General features: G+C 42.4%; 1 protein-coding gene across 4 annotated transcripts in view; it reads left to right on the forward strand.

Annotated features, from left to right (window-relative positions):
* The window catches only part of BCL11B (BCL11 transcription factor B), a 91,694-nt gene that overhangs the window by 41,850 nt on the left and 26,554 nt on the right, over positions 1–23,290 (forward strand). For 2 of the 4 annotated variants that reach the window (XM_086462269.1, XM_086462270.1), the window contains exon 3: positions 208–423. The exons of the other annotated variants lie outside the window; for them this stretch is intronic. In XM_086462269.1, coding sequence (XP_086318395.1) covers positions 208–423 — 216 coding nt within the window. The remainder of the gene's footprint in view (positions 1–207; positions 424–23,290) is intronic. 4 annotated transcript variants of the gene reach the window in all.

The raw sequence follows: 23,290 nt of genomic DNA on the forward strand, positions 1-23,290 counted from the left end.
GGTTTGCGGGGCCCCCAGGTCTCTTCTTGCTCTTCCCCCGCCCAGTATGAGCCCACCAGCCTCAGCCGGGCCTAGAGAGGGGTTCAGACCAAGCGTGTCGTGCGTTAGGCAGCCAGCCCCCGCCTCGCCTGTTTCCCCTGATGATGCCTCCTCTGTCCCTTCAAACTTAGATCCGACTGACAGTTTTTTCTATTGTTTTTTCTCCAGGGCCGTCCAGGCCTGCAAACCTGCCGGGGGCTCCCATAGCTGCCTCCTCCCACCCTCACACATCCGTGATCACGTCACCTCTCCGCGCACTGGCCTCCCTCCCGCCCTGCCTTAGCCTGCCCTGCTGTGGTGCACGTGCAGTCTCAGTTGGCGGGACTCAGACTGAGATTCAGACTGAGACGTCAGGCACATTTGGATGTCATTGTCAGTTGTCAGGTAATAGAAACATTTTTTTTTGTCGCTATCTGAAGGTCAGTAGTGCTGCCAAGTGATGTCGTCTTTGCTGTGGGAGAGCTGCCTTCGCTGGGTCGTGTGGGGAAGGCAGAGAAAATGCCCTAAACTACCCTCCTCCCCTTCCTCCTTCCCCTTCCACTCTGGCGGAGGATGGGGAGCGGGAAAGGGTGTGTAACTCCCTCCATCTCCCCATCCCTACCCTCTTGCCTGCCCACCTTCAGCTGTCGCCAGTGGCCGCTGCCAGGCCGTTTATGCCACGTTGTGAACAAATGTCTGAGACTCCTCACAGAATGTGATACCCCAGTATCAAGATTTCATCTCTCTGGGCTGTTTATTTTAAGCTTAATTGGATAACATTTAACATCTGAGTTGTTTTTTTTTCCCTCCTTTTTTTTCCCTCCCTCCCCAATTATTCATATTAAAGGCTCTCTTCCACGTCCATGTGCACGCAGGATGTATGTGCTCCATGCTGTTTTCTCCCTTGCTTTGAGAAAATGCTGCTTGGTAACTTGCCACACATCCCTTGTCTCTGCCCCGTCAGCTTTTCTTTTCCTTTATTCCTTTTTGGATGCCTGACTTTTGTCACCATGAGGAGGGGAAAGTGATGGGGAAATGAGGGCGTACTGAGCTAGCCAAAGAGGACACGGACATATTGTTGCCAGACCCCATCATTTCAGACCTAGTGATCTCTTTGAAATCAGTGGGTGTTTCTCAGTGTGGCTCAGTTGCAAGATTGGGTCTATGGTGAACTGCGGGCTGGAGAGGTGAAGATGGGGAGGGCTTAAAAGAAAATACAGCTGTGGCAAAATCCACAAGTGTTTATGGAGTCTCACTGCGGTGGGCCAAACCCTGCAGCCCTCGTTCATGCTAATGTGTGTGGAGTTTCAATGGGGAGTTCCAAGAACGATGCTGGATAAGTAATGTGTGAGGACCAGAGGATTTAGAGAGACAGCAATGGCTGTTAGGAGTAAAGCCTCTGGGAAATGGCTCCTCATGTACCCCTGAAGCTGGCAAAACTTTGCTGTGCTCAACTTTTTCCTTCCACAAGCAGTGGTGCGCTGTATCTCATGAGAATGTCCCTGTACATCTCTCATTGTATGTCCCTGTATATCTCTCATTGTTGTAATAAAGCGAGACAAAAAGTTTTGCAAGAAATTTAAATTTACATCTTGGAAACCCTTGGTCTTGAAAGATAAGATATTCTCGGGATGATCCTGAGAGCCCTCTGCAGGGTCCTGTTTCAACCCTCAGTGAAGCTCGGTGTGCACGAGGAAGGCTCTTGTGCTGCTTGGGAGAGGCTCAGCCTGCACCCAGTTGCTTGCACCAGGGCACAGGCACTGGTCTTGCAGCGACGTGCTGCGTGGTGCGGTGCACTGTCAGATTTCCTACCTGAGCTGCCGTATGCATTGGGGGAGGGATGCTGTTTTAGTCAGGCTCTGCTTCATCAGCCTTAGCAGATTGACCAGCTCACCTGAGATGGGTGTAGAGGTGGGCTCTTCCGAATGGTGAGTGCTGGATCAGAAAGTTGGATAGCTCCCCTGCCTCCCCCCTTCTCTCCTCCCTGTAACCAGTAAACCAAACTGGAGCTGATCTATTTTACTGTTCTCTGTCTTCACTGGTGCAGTATGCATGCAGGTGCCTTTGGGAAGCAGGTAATTGTAACAGTGAACTGGATGCCCTGCTTCCCTGTGGCTTCTGATGCCAGCAGCTAGTGGGGAGGGAAGTAAGTGCAACTAAAAATAGAAAAAGAAGGAAGGAATAACTTATTAAAGAACGTGGGAAGGTGAGGCTTTTGTAGTTTGCGTACTTTGAGTTCTCACTTTGGAGTTGTGCGCTGAGTTTTAAGAATTGCCTGTTTGCTGGGAGAGCCGTGCCAGCTCTGTGGAGAGAAAGACCTGTTATCATGGCTTCCTGTAATTACTGCTGCAGTCTGCAGCACTTAGAGAATAGGTTATATCAAAGTGCATGCTACATGTTTATGACAGTAGTTGGTCAAGTTCTGCTTGAAAGAAACATTTTCTTCCCTTGAAAAAAGAGATTATGTCTACTTAACCCTTTCTTAGCTCTTGTAGTATTCACTGTGTAGGAGCCTGGACATGATTTAAACCCTGTGGCAAGGGTTACAGGATCTTTCTAGCCCCCAAAATGTTTTGTGGAAATGAAAGAAAAGTGAATTCTTTGTGTTGACTAATAATCTAGTGATGATCCTTGCATTGTGCCCTCTTTTTTAATATAGGTATTTGCAACAGTCGCTTCCTCCAGCTTTAGAGCTCTGCTTGTCTCTCCGACTTGATTAGCCTTTTATTCTGTCAGCCCTGTTCTTGCTTCTGACGAATTGTTTCCTTCTTTGAACAAAAGCCATCAACAGTTCCCGCCTCTCCTCCTCCTTCATCATTTCTTACCTTTCCTGTTTTTCAGCATTCATTTAATTCAGGACTTGGAGTTTTTCCATGTAGCTCTCAAGCAGCCTGTGACTCTGAAGGCTTGAAGTTGCAGGTACTCCCAAATCTCTGCTGGGCACTCACAAATTGGGCCCTCAAGAGTTCCTGCAGTTTTGTGCTGGAGAATCTAAACTTCTGGCTGCCAGTGGGATTTGGGGTATGTGCATGTAAAAGCTGCATTTGGAAGTCTCCGACCTAGATAAGACCGATCTTTGGGAACGCTGAGTGGCATTCAGTCATGCACAGGGGAAATCGTGCTGCCTCATCCAGGGCTGTTTGCGATCTGTAGAAAATGTGCTGCTGATGGTAGTTTCAATCACAGTAAATGGCGCTGGGAAGGCTGCTTGGGTGTCCACTGTGTCACTCGGCCAATGCTGGTCATGGTCCCCTCTGTCTTTGTTCAGTTCTTTGTGTTCAGGGCACCACAGGATGAGGAATTTGCAAGTAAAGGTCTGTTTTCCATGTGACTTTAAAAAGTATCTACCACTGGAACAATCTCTCTCTCAGTCTCTTTATTTATTTATTTTTTTTGCCTCAGAGGCTTCTGTCTGTTGCATTGGCTTCTCCCGTTTAAATGTTTTTAGTGCCTATTTAATTAGAAGTTGGAATAGAGTCATGAAATTCACAGGGTTGTGTAGCTTGGATCTGAAATATACATGGGCAAAGCATTCATTTTGCTTTACCCCTTGCCAGATTAGGGTGCTTTTTTGAGCCTGCTTTTTATTTCATTTCAATGAATTGCAACTGCTCAGAGTAACTGTAAAACACACACAGGTTTTTTTGCATAACAGAGACATGCAAATGATTGTTGAGAGACGTAATTATGTAAAGAAAAGTATATGCCCGTATGCAGGCACACATACACTGCATTGCTTTTTGTGGGGCTATTTTTTCACAATACATCTTCATAAGGCTCTTTTTATGGTGCTGATTTATTAATATTGTACATTAAGGCTTAAATTGTCAAAGCTGCCTAAGAGATTTGGATGCCCATTTCCCATTAAAGTTAACGAGAAATGAGCTTTGAAAATCTCAGTGCAGAAGTGCATGGCACTTTACAGTGTGCTCTCCAAAGAAGAAAGTCCCTGCCCTGAAGATCCTACAGTGCAAAAGCCCCAGAAATGGAATTATAATCGGCATAAGACAAAGGGAATTGTAACAGCACAGATAATTTATCCCCCTATGCCTGCATTCAGATAAATACTTGATCCAAAATCTTTGGACCTGGGCCCATGAGTGAGGGTTTTATATACCTCTGTAGAGATAATTAAGTCTGTCCAATACACATGTATTCAGCTGACCAGTGAAACTGCTTCCTTCCCACATGTAGGCTGATGGAAGGAGGTGGAAAGCAATTACAATACTTCGTTGCATATATAAAAATAGCAAGTGGGCAAGGACAGCAGTGATTAATGGACAGGCTGTGAAGTTTAAGGTCTAAAACAGAGGAAGGCATGGGGCCATAGCTCAGAAGAGAGGAACAAGCTCCTATTATTTCAAGGAATCAGCTGTATTAGTCATTAGGACATTCTGAAAATCACACAGTCATCTTGTAAAGCTAATATCAGTTTATTTGGCTACTGAAATTATATTTATTGTGTCATTTAACCAGTCTGGTGTTTTTTTGGCAAAGGTTAAGGTAACAGTAAAGATAAAAGTACCTGTAAGTAAATAATAGGTTTTAAAAGAATACTTTTCCCTCCTGCAATTATATCACCGTATTTGTTTTGTGTTGGTTTTATAACTGGAGTTAGCCAATAAGATGAGATAGATTAGACCACCCTGCAGTAAAAAGCTCGATGCAATTCATACAGTCTGTTTAGAAAGCAGTATTATTTGAAAAACTTTTATGTTAATGATATGGTATGCACTCGGCACATTTCTTACTAGAACAAGAAGGAAGCTTTTGATCACTCCAGATCGGGTTTTATTAACACAGGAGGATCAATGGAAAACAAAATAGTAATCAGAGTGGAGAATGCAAACTCATCCAGCAAAAACCTCCTAACTCATCAAGTCCCAGGACAATGGCTACTCTTCATTTTTTGTTGAGTGGAATCCGAAAAAAAAAAAAAAAAAAGGCCACTAAATCTTGATTTCTGATCAGCACTGGGTCCTTTTTTGAGAGGAGGAAGAGAAATTGGTTATATGTGTCTGAGGGCAGACAAAGACCTGTAGTTTCCCCAAGAGGCTTTGTAAATGTATCTTTTCCTTTTGCTGCATAAAGAAGAGGTTTGCATAAGTACTGGCTAACATTCAGGAGAGATGTCCCTATTAGTCATGGTTACATGTATTTATTTTAGTGAAATATTTAATGCATGCTATAGTAGAATTGACTTTGTGGACAGTACTTACAGAGTGCAGGGATGTGTGAGAGATGTATATACTAAAAACGGTAATGCATCAGTCTGAGTGTATGCATCCATCTTTTCATCTATCTATCAATCTATGTGTTCATCCGTCTATCCAAGTATTAAAATCATATGTGACCTGTCTGTCTATGCAGCTCTCTGTCTCACCAGATATTAAAATCAGATCCAAACTCAAAATAGATGGATCTAATCACAAACTGATTTTTTGATTGAATGGCATGTTTGTCAAGAGGCAGCGAAGAGACCTTAAGACTGCAAAGAGGCGACTAAAATTAGGGTGCTGCATGGGGCAGTGGCGCTGGCAATTTTAACATGGTTGAGGCTTTGTTCTAGACAGACGCTCGATCACTATAACTTTGTAAGTCCTAATTATGTCAAGTTAAGAACCAGCAGGAGCAATAGTGATATTTAAAGGTGCTTTAAAGGGGATGCCTACCATTTCCAGACATCCCAGGAAAAAAGAAAAGCCCTTAATTGCAATATTAACATGTGGAACTGAATCTGGTAGTCTTGGGACAAAAGGTTTCGAGGCAACATTGCCTGCAGTAAAGACAATGGCTCCAACATTGAGAGAATTAACTCAATCGCATACCACTATGCTGAGCCCGAGAGTCTGAACTCTTCAAACGCTCCAAATGGAGAGCTAAATCAAAGAATCCTGTTTCAAATCCATCCAAGATGTTGCTGTTTTTCTCCTCTGACAGGAGAAGCATTTGGAAGTGCAGTTTCTTTCTTTTTTTATAGCTGTCTTAAAAAGGAGTTTGGATGTTTAGCACAGCTGGTGCTCATTACATTATGCACTATCAATAAAATAGCATGTGTAATTAATTTTTAATGCAGTGCTGTATGCAGCGCTTTAAAGCAGTTACTGTATGGGGAGAGCCGACACCGGTCACTGACATCAGAAATATTGAAATAGAGGGCTAGATTTTGCATTTTTAAAGGATGTATGTGCTGGTGGGGGAAGGGTAATTCCTAGCCAGCAATTCTCTGGCCACAATCAAATTTAAAATATAGGAACAAGATGGATGAAGGTGATTTTATAGTTTGCTTATTGGAATGAACGAATTTATTTCCTTTTAAAGTTTGCTGAGCGATGGCTGGGTTAGGAGTAGGTGACTTCAGAGTATGGGTAAGTACCAGGGGACCGCACAGCAACTGATCCGTCTTTGTTAAAACATGAACAGGCTTTGGTGGTATCAGGTGAGATGAGGCAAAAGGGGAGGTTATGGGAAAGCAAGGGAAGGACATTTCTGTTCTATCTCATTGAGCAGGTTTTTTTTTTTTTTTACAGGGCTACTTTCTTGTGCCTTGTTGTTCCCATTTGTAATAACCCCCATTTTTTCCCCTTGATTCATTAAATATTTGGGAGTATCAGTAATTTAGAATGGAAGAGGGTAGCTTGGTTACAAAGAGGCATCACTGATGGCAAGGTGCCTGCTGCCCTGACAGAAGACCCAAACAAATCACGGAGTCTTCTTTTTTCTTGGCGTTTGTGCAGTACTTTCCAGAAGACACCAGCATAAATAAAGACTGCTTTAATGGGGCGCAACAGGCAAGGTTTGGTCACCACTGTAGCTTTTGGCAGCCTTTATGTCCAGAAACACCTCGGTTGTCTGAAGGAGGAACAGACATATTTTTGAAGTTGTAGCATGGTGTGTGTTTGTATTCAGGAAAGGGACAGGAATGGCTTTCGTGTTTCTGCAGCAGGGTGACCACCAGTGATGGTTTGTAGGATAGGACCAGCCGCTCCCTGCTGCCACCTCTTTTCCATCCTTTTCAGGGAGTTAAATGCCTCTTGGTGAACACTTTCTAAAAAGAGAAGAAATGAACTGCAGGAAGGGAAGGAAGGAAGCAATCACCTACAAAGCAACAAAATTAGGGGTAGTGTTTGTCAGGTGCCTTGCCTTTTGGTTGGGCAATGCACCAGCTTCTGAGAGCTGATTTTTTGTTTTTATATACACATGCACGAAGCATAAATGTTTGTAATTATTTTTTTCTTTCTCTCAGTAGATTGCCATTCATTTGTACATAGCATATGCTAAAGAGTTCACTTGTAGAGCCTCACCTGGCATATTCAGGATGGAGTTTTCTCCTGCCCCTTCAGCAGTAGCTTTTTGTCATCACTTTTCTTCTCGCTTTCTGTCAGATATGTGCGGGTGTGTTTGTGTGTCTGAGCCAGAAAGTGAATTGGGCTGTTCAGTTTTGAGAAGAGAGATAAATCTCTTGTGCGCAAATATAACGCTCAGCCTCAAAGGAAGTAGGGCGAGCCGTGGTATATGGTGTAGGTAGTTGTGATGAGAACTGCTTTTTAATTCACAAGCCAGACTGTGAAAGGTGAAGGCAACAGTGAGGCGCTGTACATTTTGTAGTGATTTTTTTTTTTTTTTTTTGTGTGGGGAGGAATTCGATCATGTATTCCTGGTGTGGTTCAGGTTTAGGCCAGAGAACTGCAAAAAAATTGCCCCATGTCCCTCCAGAGCTGCCTAATTCAGAGGACCTGTGTTCTTTTTCCTTTTCTGAGTGCTTCATAAAAATGGATGAAATGAAGAGTTGGGTGCTCGGATGGGACGCTTTATGTTCAGAAAGGGATTTGAGTCAGAGAAGCCATGCTGACACACCTTGCGTGTGCCCCACTGGGCTCCTGTGTGCTGCATGTTGGTCCTTCTTTCTGCTGAGCGGTAAACAGCTGAGCAACTGTTAGCAACATACGTTTTTATGCTGTTTGCTTTCTTTTGGACAGGCTTTTCCAAGCACTTTTGCCGTACGTACAGAAATCTGGTAGGCTAGAGGATGGTATGTGTCTTTGCTATCTTTATTTCCCTCTTGTTTTTGTCTCAATCAAACCATTTCTATGGGTCACTGTTCTAGCTAACACAACCTGCCATAGCACAAGCTGGGAAAGCCAGGTTCAATGAGTCAGTAAAACGTGCATTTGGAAGGAAACAGGCAAACATCCCACATAGCGACAGCTTACATTTTTTATGAATTCAGCTGTAAGAGTCAGAGGTCCTGGGACTTCTGGAATGAGGTTAATGCAGGCACTGAGCAAGGCAGTGGGGAGACACAGGCGCTGGAATCACGCCATGAAACGGTGCTTTCTAAATTATTGTTTTTGCTATTAACATAAAAAATCTCTTGTTAGAGAGAGGCCAGTTTGCACAACATACCTGCAGCTTTTATGCTTGTTTAAACATCATTTGGCTATCTGGAGCCAACCGTAAATGTATTATTTTCAGTACTTCCCCTGGCAATGTGAAGGGAGCATCCTATCCCTTCTGTGTGTTACGACTGTCTCCTTACATGTCCTGTATTGACCTAGATTACTCTGTGTGAGACCCAGATCTAAACCTGATCCTTACGTCTCTTCCACGGATGCGTGACAAGCGTGGTGCTTCCAGGGTGTGCAGTACCATGCCAGGAGTCCCCTGAGAGATGGGTTAGAGACTGCCTAGGGATGCTTAGCTGAGCATCTTTCTATGAGGTGTTTTCTGACTTCAGTGGCGTTGTACTGTTATGCCAGCTGTGAACACAGTCTGTGGAATTCAGGGATGTACAGAGATTCAAGTAAGAATCAGAGTATAGTTGGGAAATACATACCATTTAAAACTGCCCATGGTGATCAGGGTGAAACCCAACAATTCATGGAACCTTGTAAGACCTCAGCATAGCACCAGAGCCCTTTGCCTGCAGGGAAACTATTTTTTTTTATTTGTATCTTCCAGTAGAGATTTGAGTTATTTTCTCCACTCCTCTGGTTGAACAGGGAGAGAGTAAGTTCATTTATTATGGCACAGACAGGCTTATAATGTGAAATCTGTGCAAAAATTGTCTGAGTTTTTATGGATTGATAATCCAAATCCTTTATAAAAATGTGTGAACTGTTGATTAAATTTCGAGTAGGATCATTGTGGTTTTGCCTACAGTGAGAACAAGATTACTGAGTAACTTTACCTTTCTGCAAAACTTTATAAAATATAAAAATGATTAAAAAAGGCATTCTCTATTATTTCTCGTTTCTCCTTGAACTGAACAACACCGCTGCTGTAAATTTGAGGTAGAATCTTTAAAACTCTGTTGCCTATTGAAGCTAAACACTTTACTATAATTATCAATAGATACATGGAGTAGTTGTAAAATAATCCTGTGAAATTGCTGTAAACTCCCTCCTAATTTCCTTCGTGCTTTCTCTGCACGTTTTCCACGAGGAGCGGTGTGAAAGCTGCAGTGGTGCTAGCCTCTGCCTCCCACCACCACTGTCAACGTTCATTAGTGCAGTTGAGCACACTCATAAACGTCTGAGCTCTTCTAGCCAGGAAATCTTCCCTTCTGCTCTCCTCTTTTTGAGGAAAAAAACAATGGTCAGGGTTTGAGGTGGGCACTTGAGGTGTAATTTTAGTTCGGTGGCTTAGTATCATCCAGAGCTGTCAGGGAGAGTAAGAGTGTGTGGGAGACAGTACCGTCACTGCCTTAGATAATTTGCTCCTTGCCCTTGCCTGCTAAGTTTGCCAGGCCGTGTCTTGTGATTATAAGATGAGATTTCTTAAATTTGTTTTCTTCTTAATAGGTAAAGATGAGTGAATGCTGTTTCTCACTTACTCCTCACTCTTTCTTCACGGATGTCTATGCTCTCAGAGGCTGGCTGGGACTGCCAGGGAGGTATTACCTAGGGGATTTCATTGCCCCAGGGTTACATTTGCCCCTCGCCATGGCAGCATGGGGCTGTATGGCATACAGCTTCCTCCCAGCAAGTCCCAGTGGGTCACCATCACGCTTGCTGGGCTGTCTGACGGGAGCAGTCTTCTCTGTCTGTGGCCACTCCGGCTATGGAGCTTCTCTTCATCCACACCTTTCCCTTCCTCTGCTCTGCCCCAAACATTCATACTATTTTTTCTTTATAATATATTATTTCAACTTTGCCATCAGGTAGGTCCTTCATTGCTGTCACTGCTAGTGGTCCCTGCAGTAATAATTACAGCATTTTTTTTCTAAAAATCAAGTTCCAAAGTGAAATTGCTGGGTTTTAACTTCGCATTTTTTTCAAATGGAAATGACTGCTGAAAGTAAACACAGCTTGCAACGTACAGACTTATTGGGCCAGCATGAATTTCCTTAATAAGCAGGGGTATGCGTGTGTGCACGCGGGCGCGTGTGGTTTTTTCCCCCCTTAAACCTTGGAATAAGAGTGCTGTCTCTTTAAATCCTAACTCAAACTTTACTGGCGATTTTACAGAGCCTGGTTTCATTTATAGTGGAGCCAGACTTGCTGTGTGAGAGCCGTCCGCATGCTGGAATTAGTCTTAAGCTCGCTTCTGTGGCGTTGCCAAATTCCATGTTTGTGTTTTATTTAGAATTCTTTTCACGGCCAGTCGAATCTGTTCAGGCACACATAGGCAGTGTTGCGCCCCATGGAGAAAATAAGCAAGTTTGCGTTTTCTTTGGCATAGGCCATGGCCACAAAAGACTGCGGTCTAAAAAAACATTTTTTAAAAGCTATTTTAACCCATAACAGATGTATAAAGTAGGCACACGCATGCCAGCTTCCTTAGTTTTAATTAAAAAATAATTACAGCTTTAATGGGATGCTAGTGACAAATTTGGATGAATGGTGGGTGACATTATCTCAAGGCTTGCTTCAACTTATAAATTAGTGCATTTCTCTTGGCCGGTGGTACAGATGAAATTAAACGAAGGAGCAGATTAATATTTCTTAAAGTTACATTGAACCAAATGAAAAATGAAATAAAATGAAAAATCAAGGCCCCTTCCTCCCTCTCTTGCTCAGATTCCTGTTTGCATGAGATCACAGAAGATGGAGGAAAGGTTATTTTCCTTGGCTGATAAATGATCTGGCCAACAATAAACTGGGTTTAGGTTTGCAAGGTACCTGTCCCTTTTGTAATTTCACATCGGTAGCCACATCGCCAAATTGTGGTGATTGATGTCAGCAGGCGCTTCTATTTATAACCACATCTAACTAGCTAACAGAGTACCTCCGAGCCAGGAAATCTTAAATATAAAACCGTCCCTACATGCTGCATGTTGCAATGGCTCTCTCCGTACCTCGGCTAACTGGCTGCCTTTTGGGCTGCCATGCCAGCCGTGATTCTTCACATCTTTAGGCTATTTTAAATTTGGGGCTTTTAAGGCTCACCAGAATGGGGCTAGATGCACAGGCCTGCACAAGTAACAACAGTTTATATTTATGAAGAAGTAAACAAAGGAGTAATAAACATGTAATGAGCTAACCCCAGATGGTATCTCTGCTGTTATTACAGTCAGGTGTATGTGGAGCTGGGGAAGGGAGAGGGAAGGATCAGCATGGGAGGCTCTGGAAGAGCAAAAGAGAAGGAGAGGTCTAATGGGTTCACTTCAAAAAGTGTCTTCCTGCTTCCCACACAAGCCTCCATCCCACCCGTGGACACCCTAAGTAGGTACTGAGAGAAGAGGCGATAAATCAGCACAGTTTTTCAGGGCGTGCAGCAGAACCACATTTCCTCTAGACCTGCTCGTCCCACCCTGGCACTTTCCAGCAGCAAAGGCAGCCCTGCATGGGCTGGGGCTTTCTGGATGGGTGCAGATAATTGGCTTCATGATCCGTGGCAAAGGCAGACGAAAATCTTTTTGTGTGTGGATGGACAAACCCCTCTTGCCGTTCCCAGACGTATTCTTTCATGAAACTTGTAATCTCCTTAACATTTAGCTCTCCTTATTAAAAAAACACTGAAATGCTGCTAATACATGTAATCTAGATGGTCAGAGCTCTTCTTCACTTAGGCATTGACAGTTTTCTGTCACAAATGTGTTACATTTTTTCCTCATTAAAAAACAAAAGCAATTTTTGGGAAAAGCAATTGAAGGAAATAGAGTATCAGGTGTTTGGTGGATAGCCGTGCACCTTCCCCTAGACCAGTTCAAGTTTGTCTTGTGATCTACAGATGTTCTGCTACTAATTTCCACACAAACGTGGCAGTGTCCCCCACCTTGCTTGCTGAAAGCTGTCTGCTATGTTAAGCTGAGGAAACCCAGCAAGAGGAAGCTGCTCTGCTTGGTTCGAGTAGCCTCAAGAATTTGAGCTCCTCAAGGTGATCTGCGTGATCCCTCGGTGAGAGCAGTGTGTCTCTCCTTGGTGTGCAGGTTGTTCGTTGCCTGAAGCTGAACCAAGCCAGATTCTCCAAAGATACGTGTCTTAGGCTTTGTTTAACTGCAGCAGGAGAGAGAGATATTTTCCTTTGTCGATTGAATGAGGATTTCTGTGGTAACATTTCCCTGAGCTTGAATTCCTCATGAGTGAAAATGAAGTTCTAGCATTGAAAACATGAGTCACGCAGTGCAGATGAGAGTCATTTTTGCATTCCTGGAATTTTTGGAAGGGAAACATTACATTCACGCTAATCCTTTCAATTATACCTTATTGCTAAAATAATCTATGAGGCATACTGCAGTCGAGCTCTCTGCTATTTGGTTACAGTTGAGGCTTTGAAAATAGCACCTGAAAGCTTTTAGACTCCTGTGTGTCAGTATCTTAATTTTCTTTTTATGTTGCTGTACAGAGGATGGTCTGGTATCTTTTTTATTTGCTCCTTAGGATTTTTTTTGTTTAATAAATAAGGCTAATTTGATTTGTTCTGATCTGTCTCAAGTATCTAATTGCTGCTGTAGAGAATGATTAATGTCCAGTTGAAAGGATTCCACATCTATAAATGAGAATTGAAAGCAGATGTTAGTTTGATGAACGTGTGCTGCCCATTCCTTGTCTGTGCTGGCTCAGAGAGCAGGCTGCTGAGATATCGCTATCTATCAAAAGAGAGATGTTAGATGCCAAATACAGTTTGGAGTCACACACCTATCATGAGCTGAGTGAACAGTTAACAAATAATGTATCCCAGGTATTTTTTTTCTCTGCTTGTGAAATATCTGTACATGAGACAGTGTTATCCTCAAATTGTCAGAATTACTTGACAAGCTCCAGTTCAGGAGAATGCACTGTGAATTGATTACAACCAGGACTTTGTCTCTCAGTTTTAACTTAGGGAGTAGTGTTAATATGTTGTCCGAGGGCAGTTAAGTTCAGTTTCCGGTGCTATTGCATGCGCAGTGCTGATTCTGAAGTTAATTCAATGCATTAAAAAAAAAAAAAAAAGAAGTTGATACTGTTCTCTTTTTTATTTGTGGACTCAGGTAGGTGCTCGAGCATTTCTGGCAAGCCAGGCTAAATGCTTTTCAGAGTTTGCTTGCTTGAGTTCATGCAGATCTGTGGAGATCAGACAGTAAAAGGAGCTAAAGACTGAATTACCTGGGCACAAGATCAGGTTTTGTACTGTCCAGCCAACGTCAACGTACATCTACACACAATAAGAGCAAGAGCTTTTTAGATAAAAGCAGGTACAAACAGGGTCTTTTCTCATAGGCTCTCCAGTTTAGTAATGCATAATGCTTTACAGTCCTTTCACTAGCGGTGCTCCCTTGGCTGTTGGAGTATACCTTCTCAGCCAGTATGTAACAGCACGTTAGCAGCCAGTGCATGTCAGAGTGGAGGATGAGAGATTTTGGCCAAGGGCATACATTTCTGATAATGGCAGTAGGATTGGCAGTGTTTCCAAAAAACAGAGCACTTGCTTTTTAAAGCCTGTTTTAAAAATCTTTCTTGTACTTTTAAAATATTCACCAGTGTTCCTGTGAACAAATGAGAAAAATTAGTTAGCTTGACAGATTTAGTCACTTAGATATTTTTTTTGTGAAATAGCCTTTGCATTTTTATTTTTTGTTAGATCGCTATCCAGGTAATATCTATAACTAGAATACTATTTCTCAGATGGACAGATGGAGATACAGAGACCGAGACAAATCTTCCTTGCTGTCTATAAATCAGGCTGACTTGGGATGTGTGTGTGGCAGAAGACAGAGGGAAAGAGAGAGAGGAGGGGAGATGGAGGATAAAAGGGACAGAGAAAGGAGTTGGAGTCATGGAGAAAGATAGGTACTGGCATCCCAGAGCTCCAGGTACATCAGCTTCTGTACTGTAATCGTGCCAAAATTACACCAAAGAAGAGTACTTCCAGCGGGACCTTCCTTTCCCCTGATACCTGAATAGGACTCTCCAACCAGAGGAGACACTGGTTTTACATTTAGCTGTCTTTTCCATTTGGGATGTAACTATAATGATGTTAATTTCAAATACAATTATTTCTTAAAATCTTTGGATTTTATTTCATAGACTGTACTGAAGTGAGCAGTGAGACTTTTCCATTTCAAGTAACTACACTGTATTAGGGTAAAACCTGACCTTTTTGATTGTTTCTGATGATTTTTGCTGACCTGTATCTACCTGACTGTGGTATAATGTCAACAGTTCCCAACTGATATACCTCACAAAGTGACCGGAAATCTGAAAGTGGACCAAACCAAAACAAATGATAGCTCTCTCCCTGTGAGGTCGTACTTTCAAGTTATTAAAACCCAAAACTCTGCTTTTTGTCTTCCTTTACTTCTTTTTCTTTCTCCACCCTCTTCTTAGCTTTCTTTTCTTATAGGGAAGAAATGTAGTTGATGCAAATATGACTATCCTAAATTAAGCTGATGAGATACTCATGTGGCTGATAACATTACTGCTTGGTCTGTAGTGCACGGTAAACTTCATTTCTGTGGAGGAGAGCCAGGACGGAAGTCAAGAGATGGGGCACAGCTGACAGTGCAGTCAGCAAAATATGTTGCAGATTCTCTTGGTGTAGTCTCCTGACTGGTTGTTCCTACATCCTTATGTGGGGTAGGAGAAAACATTCTTGAGAAAATGTGTAAAGATAGCTATCCTTTGTAACATGGTGGCTTTCCTCATTGCAATGAACTCAGCCTGCCGAATGAGCTGTGAATGTGTAATTTTTTGCAGGACAGGGCTTGTCCACAGTATTTTATTGTTGCTGGAAGTGGTCATTTGAGCAAGTACACATGTGCTGTGAGTCAGTATTGGTTTGCTCTGGCTGCTTCTTAGCAGGTTTTCCAATGAATAAAGGTGTGCCTGGCCCTGAGCAAATTGTGGAACTCCCTCATGTTGGCAGCAGGAGGGTGTAAAGCGGTTGGGATCTTCACGCGGAGCACATAGCTCAACACACATCAGAAGCTCAGCATCAGGAATCTCGTGTTTGCTCTGTACAGGCAGATACTCTGTTGGCCTTACACAACTGAGGGCATGGCTGTAAGTCTTAATCATCTGTTTAAAATCAGAGCAGAACACCGCACAGGGAGTGTTCCTTGGAAAAGGCAGCTTTAGGAGACCAACAACAAGCTCTCTTTACAGGTGGGAGGAAATAAAGCATCCCTGTCTAGGGGTCCTTAATGATGTCAGTGAAAGGATCCTGTCTCTGGCTAAAAAAGGAAAGTCCAAGCTGAAGAATATTTTGAGTGGATTTGAGAATTTGCTGTATACTTTTATTGCTATTCAGTGAAAAGTATTGGTAAGGGAAGGAGATTCTCATGTTGCATGTCCTGTTCTCTATAGTTCGGGAAATTTAAATCCAAGCCTCTGTTGAATTTTCCCCGTGACATTGGAAAAGTCCCTTAATTTCTCCATGGAAAGTCTCCCACCAATTCAGCAAGGAATTGCAACTCTTTGGTCTCTGATGGGAGTATTATGAGGACAGGTGGAAGGTTCTGAGGTGCTCAAACACTAAAATAATAAAAAGCTACCAAAGTGTATAAAATGAGTGAGAATAATTTAGGCTAATTTTTGAGGAATTGCTCATCCTGGGTTTTTTTATTGGATGTGATGGAAATGAATCTGAGGGCCATTGAGGGTGATTGATATTTGTCCAACTGTTACTGTGTTTAAAATACTCACGAGTGTATAACAGGTACTGCTGTTACTCCTTTCTGTGAAAACAGTGGATCAAATTGTGCTTTCAAGTACAGCAGCTCAAGACCATTGCAAATTAAGCCATTGGAAATCAATGGGGTTGCACATTTGTAACTGAGATCAGAATTTGGCTTGGCCTTATGTGGTGTTCTGTGCATTAATTCTTGCATTTAAACCTGGAAGAAATGGCTTTTTTATTACAGCAGTGCTTGAAGAGACCCCAGGAAAGTAAGGTGTAAATATTAGAGGCTGCCAACAGCTAGTGGCACTTTCGGCCTAATAAACTGGAAGTAAATAACTTGGTGATTAGCTGGAATTGGCAGGCCACTTAAACACAGCACTGACTGGCTACATGGTTTTCCCTGTTCACACCTTAATACTATATAACAGCACAGATAGATGCCTGGAAGATATATGAACCTCAGCCGAACTTGTTCTGAATCTACCTTGACACTTCTATTTGTGAATAATCTTAATAACAACAATATGTACTTAGCTAGAACCTTTCATCCCAAGGAGCCCAGAGCAGTTCTGATTTGAAGAGTGAGCAAACAATAAGCAACAAAATTCGAGTCATTACAGTAAGGATAGTTTTGCAGCTCAAATGCCAAACTGGGAAACTGGTGGAGGTTAGCGTTTCTTGCTGCTGCTCCCAGCACACAGTCCCTCTGTGAAGCTGGCCAACTCCCTTTCCCTCCAGTGTGTCTCTGTACTTGGGACGTGTGAAGCTTAATTGCAGGCAAACAGATATGTGGATAAAGCAAGCGGTGCAAGAACTTAAACAGGATTACTGTGAATAGACATGTACATCCAGAGAAATTCAACCCTTGGAGATCCACTCTAGGAAGAAATACGATCAAATAGTGAGGGAACAAATGAACTCTTTCAGGGCAGGACATAGACAAAGTCCATGGGAGTTATCAGAAAAATCAATTGCTATTGATTCGGTGAGCATTAGATCAGACTTCTTGCTCCCTGACTGCCATTATGTTGTATTTCAGGAGACAACAGGGCATTTTGGCAAGGATACTAAGAGAAGTTTTGGTACAGCCAACTCATTTTTGCCATTGCCATGCTCCTGTCTCGCTTCTCTCACTTCTTATTTCTGTGTACTGTAAGTATCAAGAGAAGATTCTGGTTCAGTTGTCATTTGTTGCCTTTCTGAATCACTATTTAAGGTCTAATATACAGGCTTGCTTTAACATTTTGTTGTTCCTCTGGATGACTTTACTTTGCAGCAATGAGGTTCCTGCTGCAAGAAGGATTTCCCCTCTCCTGTGCAATAAAAATGACCAGACTGGGTTGGCATTGTGTTCCCAAAGAGAAAAGTATATAAAATACGCAAACAGTGCCAGGCACCCCGACAGAATTAATACTTCACAGTATTGTGTCATTCCTGCAGCCTCTGTTTTTCAGTTACCCATCCCTCTTAGTCATTTCATTAGTCATTATTTTTGGCAATGGGTTTAGTGGTCTGGTTGGATTGGAAAGCACCAGGGTACAGTGTCCAGGTTTGTTACTTATGAATAATGGCCATCATGTTGACATGGAGATTCCTAAGAATTTAAGCTGTGTAGGGGTCAGAGTGTAGTGTTTCTTGACTCCTCTGCTCTCTGAAGAGTAGTCTTTTGCTGGTTTAGAAATGGAGCGGTAATCCTTAAAAATGCTGCAACTTGTCTGAGATTGTGTAGCATAGTTCACCTTTGTGGTTTCTTCTAATCAGCTCTCACAGGTAAGTATGACCATTTTACAGGCAGGAAAAAAAAAAAGGGCTTGGGCACAGACTTGATTAGTAAGTTCCCAGCCTTTAGAAATCTGGTCTGGTCACGTCGCTACATGAACAATAGGCGTAAAATGAATGTACAGTTGAAAGTGATTTGCTTTGGGTTTGGATTAGGCCCATAATCCAGGTCAGCAGTTATCAAATTATCTTGCAGAAGATAAGAATATTTTGGCCCAAGGTAGTCAGAACTGAAACGCATGACAAAAGCACATCTAAAATTTTTACTTAGGAGGGTTAAAACTTATGCATGAAGATACTGGAGCATTTCTGATCAAATCATGGGATCTGCTTGGCTTTTAACTTTTTCTGTAACTAAGAACACACAAAATAAATTAAAAAAAAATAAAGAGGAGACCTGAAATATTTAAATACAACTAATTTTATTTTGTTGAGATTAAGTACTTGATACATGGAGCCCACTAGGAAAGCGAACCAGGGTTGGCTCTACAGTGTGAATCTCTGGGGTTTGAAGAGGCCAAGAATCCAGAATGGCTGCTTTATGTGGGATTTCTTAATTTCTTCAACCTCTTGGGTGAAAGTCAGAGCTGTGTGAAGGTAGGTGTGCGTGGTATTTTGCAAGCAGACATGAGCTTGTTCTACCTATGCTTCAAGCCAACTGGACACAAGCCAGCCCTGCACCGGAAGCCGCACAGCTGTGTGAGTGAGGATGTTGAGCCTCAGCGCCGTCTCTCTGCAGGGCTTGTTAGCTTGCGTTTGGGGTTGTACTAACCACAGCTACATGTCTTCTGCATTGGTGCTGGTTTGTGTCTGGCCAGGTTGGAGTGCAGGCAGGGTTAGCCTTTGTCAGCCTTCCAGATACCATGTAGACATACCCTTCCTCACCCTAGGTAGCAGTTTCTCAGGCACTTAATTTTCGTTGAAGTCAGCATGAGCAAACGTTAGTCATCTTGAGTAGCGGTTGCCAAAGGAGGTCCTTTGTGTAACGCATAGGTTTAGCAATCTGAGCATTGACTTTGCATTACTAATGTTTGGTCTGCTTTCTCCCAGGCCTTTCCACTCTCTTGGTCACTGTCAATCCCCTTTCCTGCTAGCTGCTCCAGCCCATAATTGCATCTGACTGGTGCGATACAGTTGTCAGGCCTGGAGAAGTCTGTAGACTTTATCGCTACCCTCCCTCAGGCGATGCAGTTTGCTACCAGCCCTGAGAGGCTGGTTTGGAAGCTCTTGAAATTGCTGAGACCTCGATAGTGAGTTATGGTGATATTGTGCTTTCTCTTCACCTTGAAGAAGGGAGTGGCAATTCAGCCATAAGAGAACGAGTGACTTTGCTCCCTAGGGAGTATAATAAAGATTTCACCCTAGAGGGTACAAACCATACTTCACAGAGCAAAACAAAAAAAGTAAAAAAGAAGTTGGCATTGGCTCCTGTTTCCAAGTTGTCTGAGCTTTGATTGGTTTCGGTAATTCAAGGAATTGTAGAAGTACATTTTACATTTCCTTTTATTGTCTGTTACTAATGCACTAGTGTTCTTTCCTATGTGGCTTCTAGCTGAGGAAACTTGAACTTCATAGTGATATAAAAGCTTGAAATTGCCCAGAAAAAATAAACTTCCTTCACTTTTTCAGGTGCTAGCACTGGTGTTCTGAAAAAACCCCCACATGATCTAGGTGTGAAACCGTGGTCTCTGCAACCCACTAGAAACTTCATGGTGACTTCTGTTGGGTTTCTCGTATGGATTTGCATCCTAAGAATTGAGAAGAATAACAAATGTTCACTTTGCATCAATTATTAAAGTTTCAAATTTTGTGTTTTTCTTTCTACTGGAATGAAACACAGACTTAAAGGTTTCTGAGAAATGGAATTTTGTTTTCATATTTTTAGGCAGGACCATGATATTTTTGTTCAAACCCAATGGCATCTGAGTCAATATCAATGTGGTTTCACCATCTTATCTTTCTCCCAGATCATTTGCAGTCTGACAAATGGAGTTGAATATGGCTCTCATGACTACTAGGGCAGGTCCCTGACCACTAGGCAACTCTCTTTCTCTTGCACAGTCTTTCTGATGAAACTTCACTGAAACTCAGCTCTTAGCACAAGCTATCTTACCTGTCAAGAATCTTTGGTAAAAGTGTTCTGAGCACCTCTAGTCCACGGTTTTCAAACTTGTTTTAACTTTAGCCATGTAAGTCAAATCTGTAAGATAGGATCTGTGGTGTCCTGTGAAAGGGAATGGGCTTTATACATTGACTGCATTGCTTGGCTGGTAGTTATTCTCCAAGAGCTTTTTTAATGTAATAGACATAAGAAAAGCCTTCCAATTGTCTCTTCCATGTCCTGTGTATCCCAGCTAGATTTCAAACAGGATCTGAAAATCCAGACATGGGTCACTCAGCTCTGGGGTGTTATGGATGATCTCTTAGACCTGGGAGGAAAGCAGTGGGAACATACCTTGTAGAGTGGATGTGCTTCACAGCTGGGGAGATGTAACCTAATTTGTCAGCTATCACAAAACACTCATTTCATTTCCATTGCTACAGTTTTGGCTAGAAGTGTTCAAGCCCTGCAGGGTTCAGTTCACAAGGTTGTATGTGAACTGAACCCTGCTCTGAGGTTGAGGAAGGGTGGGTGGAAAATCAAACCTATCAGGTTTGCTTAGACGGAAGAATCCAAGAAATTCACACCTTTGGAACTCCTCATCCTCTTCCTCTACTTACACGTGCACTGAACCCTTTAGTACTCTTTACTCAGGAATTCGTAGTGACCCTGGAATATTTTTTATCTGTTTGTGTTTCTGGCTTTCTCTGCTGAGTCACCCAAAGTGCTATACAGTGCATTCCTCTCCTTTGGGGCTCTAGGTGCTGCCACTAATTAGCTCTTGCATTGTTATAATATTCGATATGTATTCAGGATCTTCCCCACACTGTAGGTTACCTTGTTGCAGATTTGATCTTCTCTTGGTAATTTGTGTGTGGAATCTGTCTCTCTACCCAAGATCATGAGAAGTGTGGTTTATAATTTGTAGAAAATATGATTGGGCTACAGTTCTGCTCATGCTACTGAGAACAAACAGCCGTGTAATATTGTGGCTCATTAAGGCTAATTGTAGCAGGATCCACATCCAAAAAAAAAAACCCAACCCAAAATCTAGTAGGCAAAATTATATTTCTGTTCCACAGCCTTGATGTGGCACATGCAAGGACTTGGTGGCATTTTTAATTCCCAGTTGTGTCCCTGTCAGTGTTCCCTTCTTGAACATTTATGTTAATCCTAACTCCATTTTGGTGTGTTGGCCATATTCTGTCCTTGCTTACACCCAGTTGATTACCAGGAATTAAATACTTGTAGTGGCAAAACGTATTAAAGATGAGATAATAAAAGAACAGGATTTTGTGTATGCTCCCTATTACCTTAATGAGTATATATGTTTTTACTTTGGCTATAGAGACGTTTTAATGTGGCTTCTCAACTTGGCACAAAGTAACTCCCTTTCTTGCTACTTCTCATAGGTGTCCCACGAAGGAATAATCCAAGCCCATAGGTGATTTAGCTGTATGGTCCACCTCATTTTTCTCACAGTGACAGTATCATTTCTCCGTTTAAGTGCAATACAGAACATGTGGCTTTGAACATGTGGACTTTGGTGGAAGACAAACAGATTTCCTCTCCCCTTGATGCTAGAAATAACAATAGTACTCAACAGTCAAAATATTTCAGTCTCTCATTTTAACTGTATTTGAGTGTGACTGTTTTTCATGTCCTGTTATCATTGCAGGAAAGAATTCCCCATCCTTGATAGCTTTTTTTGGTGCTCTTTGCAAACATGAGAGTGAAGAAGTAAGGGGGAGCTCTTCCACAACAAATATCACTGCATACTCTGGGACCTTTTGGAAACCTTTTTTTTTTTTTTTTAAATTTAACTTCCAACAGTCCTTATTACTAGGATATTCTTTCTTACAAAGGGATGTTAAATAATTAAGCCTGTGAAAGGGGCAACATCAACAAATGCTGGAATGTATTTAAATAATGAAGAACATCTTTAATTTGTACATGTAAAATAATTGTGGGCCGATGGCAGGTTAAGCATTCATATTTATTAAAATGTATTTGCCTCTTATTTAGAGGAAGAAGGTTGTCGTATCCTATACTCTCCCTCAGCCTGAGCCACTTCAAGGCTTCCTTCTCTTCAGTCAAAAAGAATCAATTATGCATTGCAGTTGCTTTCCCCCAAAATACTTTGATTGTCTCATTTTGTTTTAGCTGAGAGCACTCAAGTTATTCCTCTTTATACAAGAGGGAAGAGGGGTGTAGAAATTACCCAGTCTGTAACCAAATAACCTGGCCTTTAGTGCAGATTCCTAGTGATTCAGAATATTGACAGCAATCAGGAGGCTCAGGCTGTTGAAACTTCCCCTCTAATTGAACTGGGAAAGGTAAACCAGTTTCAGTGCTCCGCATGCTGTAATTGCAATAATTTAATTTAGCTATTTAACCTGTAATTCAGTGGTATTTATTAAAGAGCATAGGAGAAAATGAGGCCATTAGGAGCCAGAGATGAATACATTGAAATGAAAATGAACACTTCTAACTGCTAGTTGACCTTCGTTTTGTAGCAGTTTTTATTAGGCTGGTCACGGTAATTACTGGGACGTGAATCATGGAGAAAAGTGAATAATTTTGTAATGAACATTTTTATTCATTATCTCACATTTTCAGGAACTGGAAAAGTATCACGTAAAAGTATTTCCAGTGTTCTCCTTTTGTTTGTTTTTCGACAAATAATGGTTTGTGGACAATAGCCTGGTGCAAAGCATCACTCCACTGTGAGAATTCGTGTCACACTGAATTGATGGGCCCGTGGTGATCCACATGCAGTGTGCAGGGCTCGGGGCGCACTCAGGGAGACCGAGCAGTTTGTAAATCAAGCAGGAATCATAATAGTAGATGTAGGACATGCTGGTCATCTGTGTTAAAACTTAGGAGGGCACATTTTGTGACAAAAGCTGAGGTATTAAAATTTTCCAGTGACTTGTGCTGGGCTCTCTGGACTCAAGTCCTTTCACCCTGGCTCCTGCCAAGGGGCAGTTTGTTTGGGAATATGTCTTCCTGACCATCAGGGGGCTGTATTGGGGAGCGAAGTCAGCATCTGTAGAGGTTTCCAAATGGTTTTTGTAAAGCAGGAATGAGGCCTCCCCCAACACCACTGTGTAAGCAGTAGAGTGTCGTCCGTTCCTCTCCTCCTTCAGCTCACACGGGCATTTCCAACGCCAGCCTAGGCTCTGGAGCACGTGAACTGCCTCCCCCAGGGTTTGCTCCAGAGGAGAAAGGGTGGAGGGAGAGCAGGAGTGGGTGGATTTGTGTCTCTGTCTCTTGCATGGCTGCTCTGGGACTGCCATCTCACTGGGGAGCAGGGGAGGGGATCAGCACCCTGCGAGGAGGTGG

Source organism: Leptosomus discolor, chromosome 3 (genome assembly GCF_034619465.1).
Source record: "Leptosomus discolor isolate bLepDis1 chromosome 3, bLepDis1.hap2, whole genome shotgun sequence".
NCBI lineage: Eukaryota > Metazoa > Chordata > Aves > Leptosomiformes > Leptosomidae > Leptosomus > Leptosomus discolor.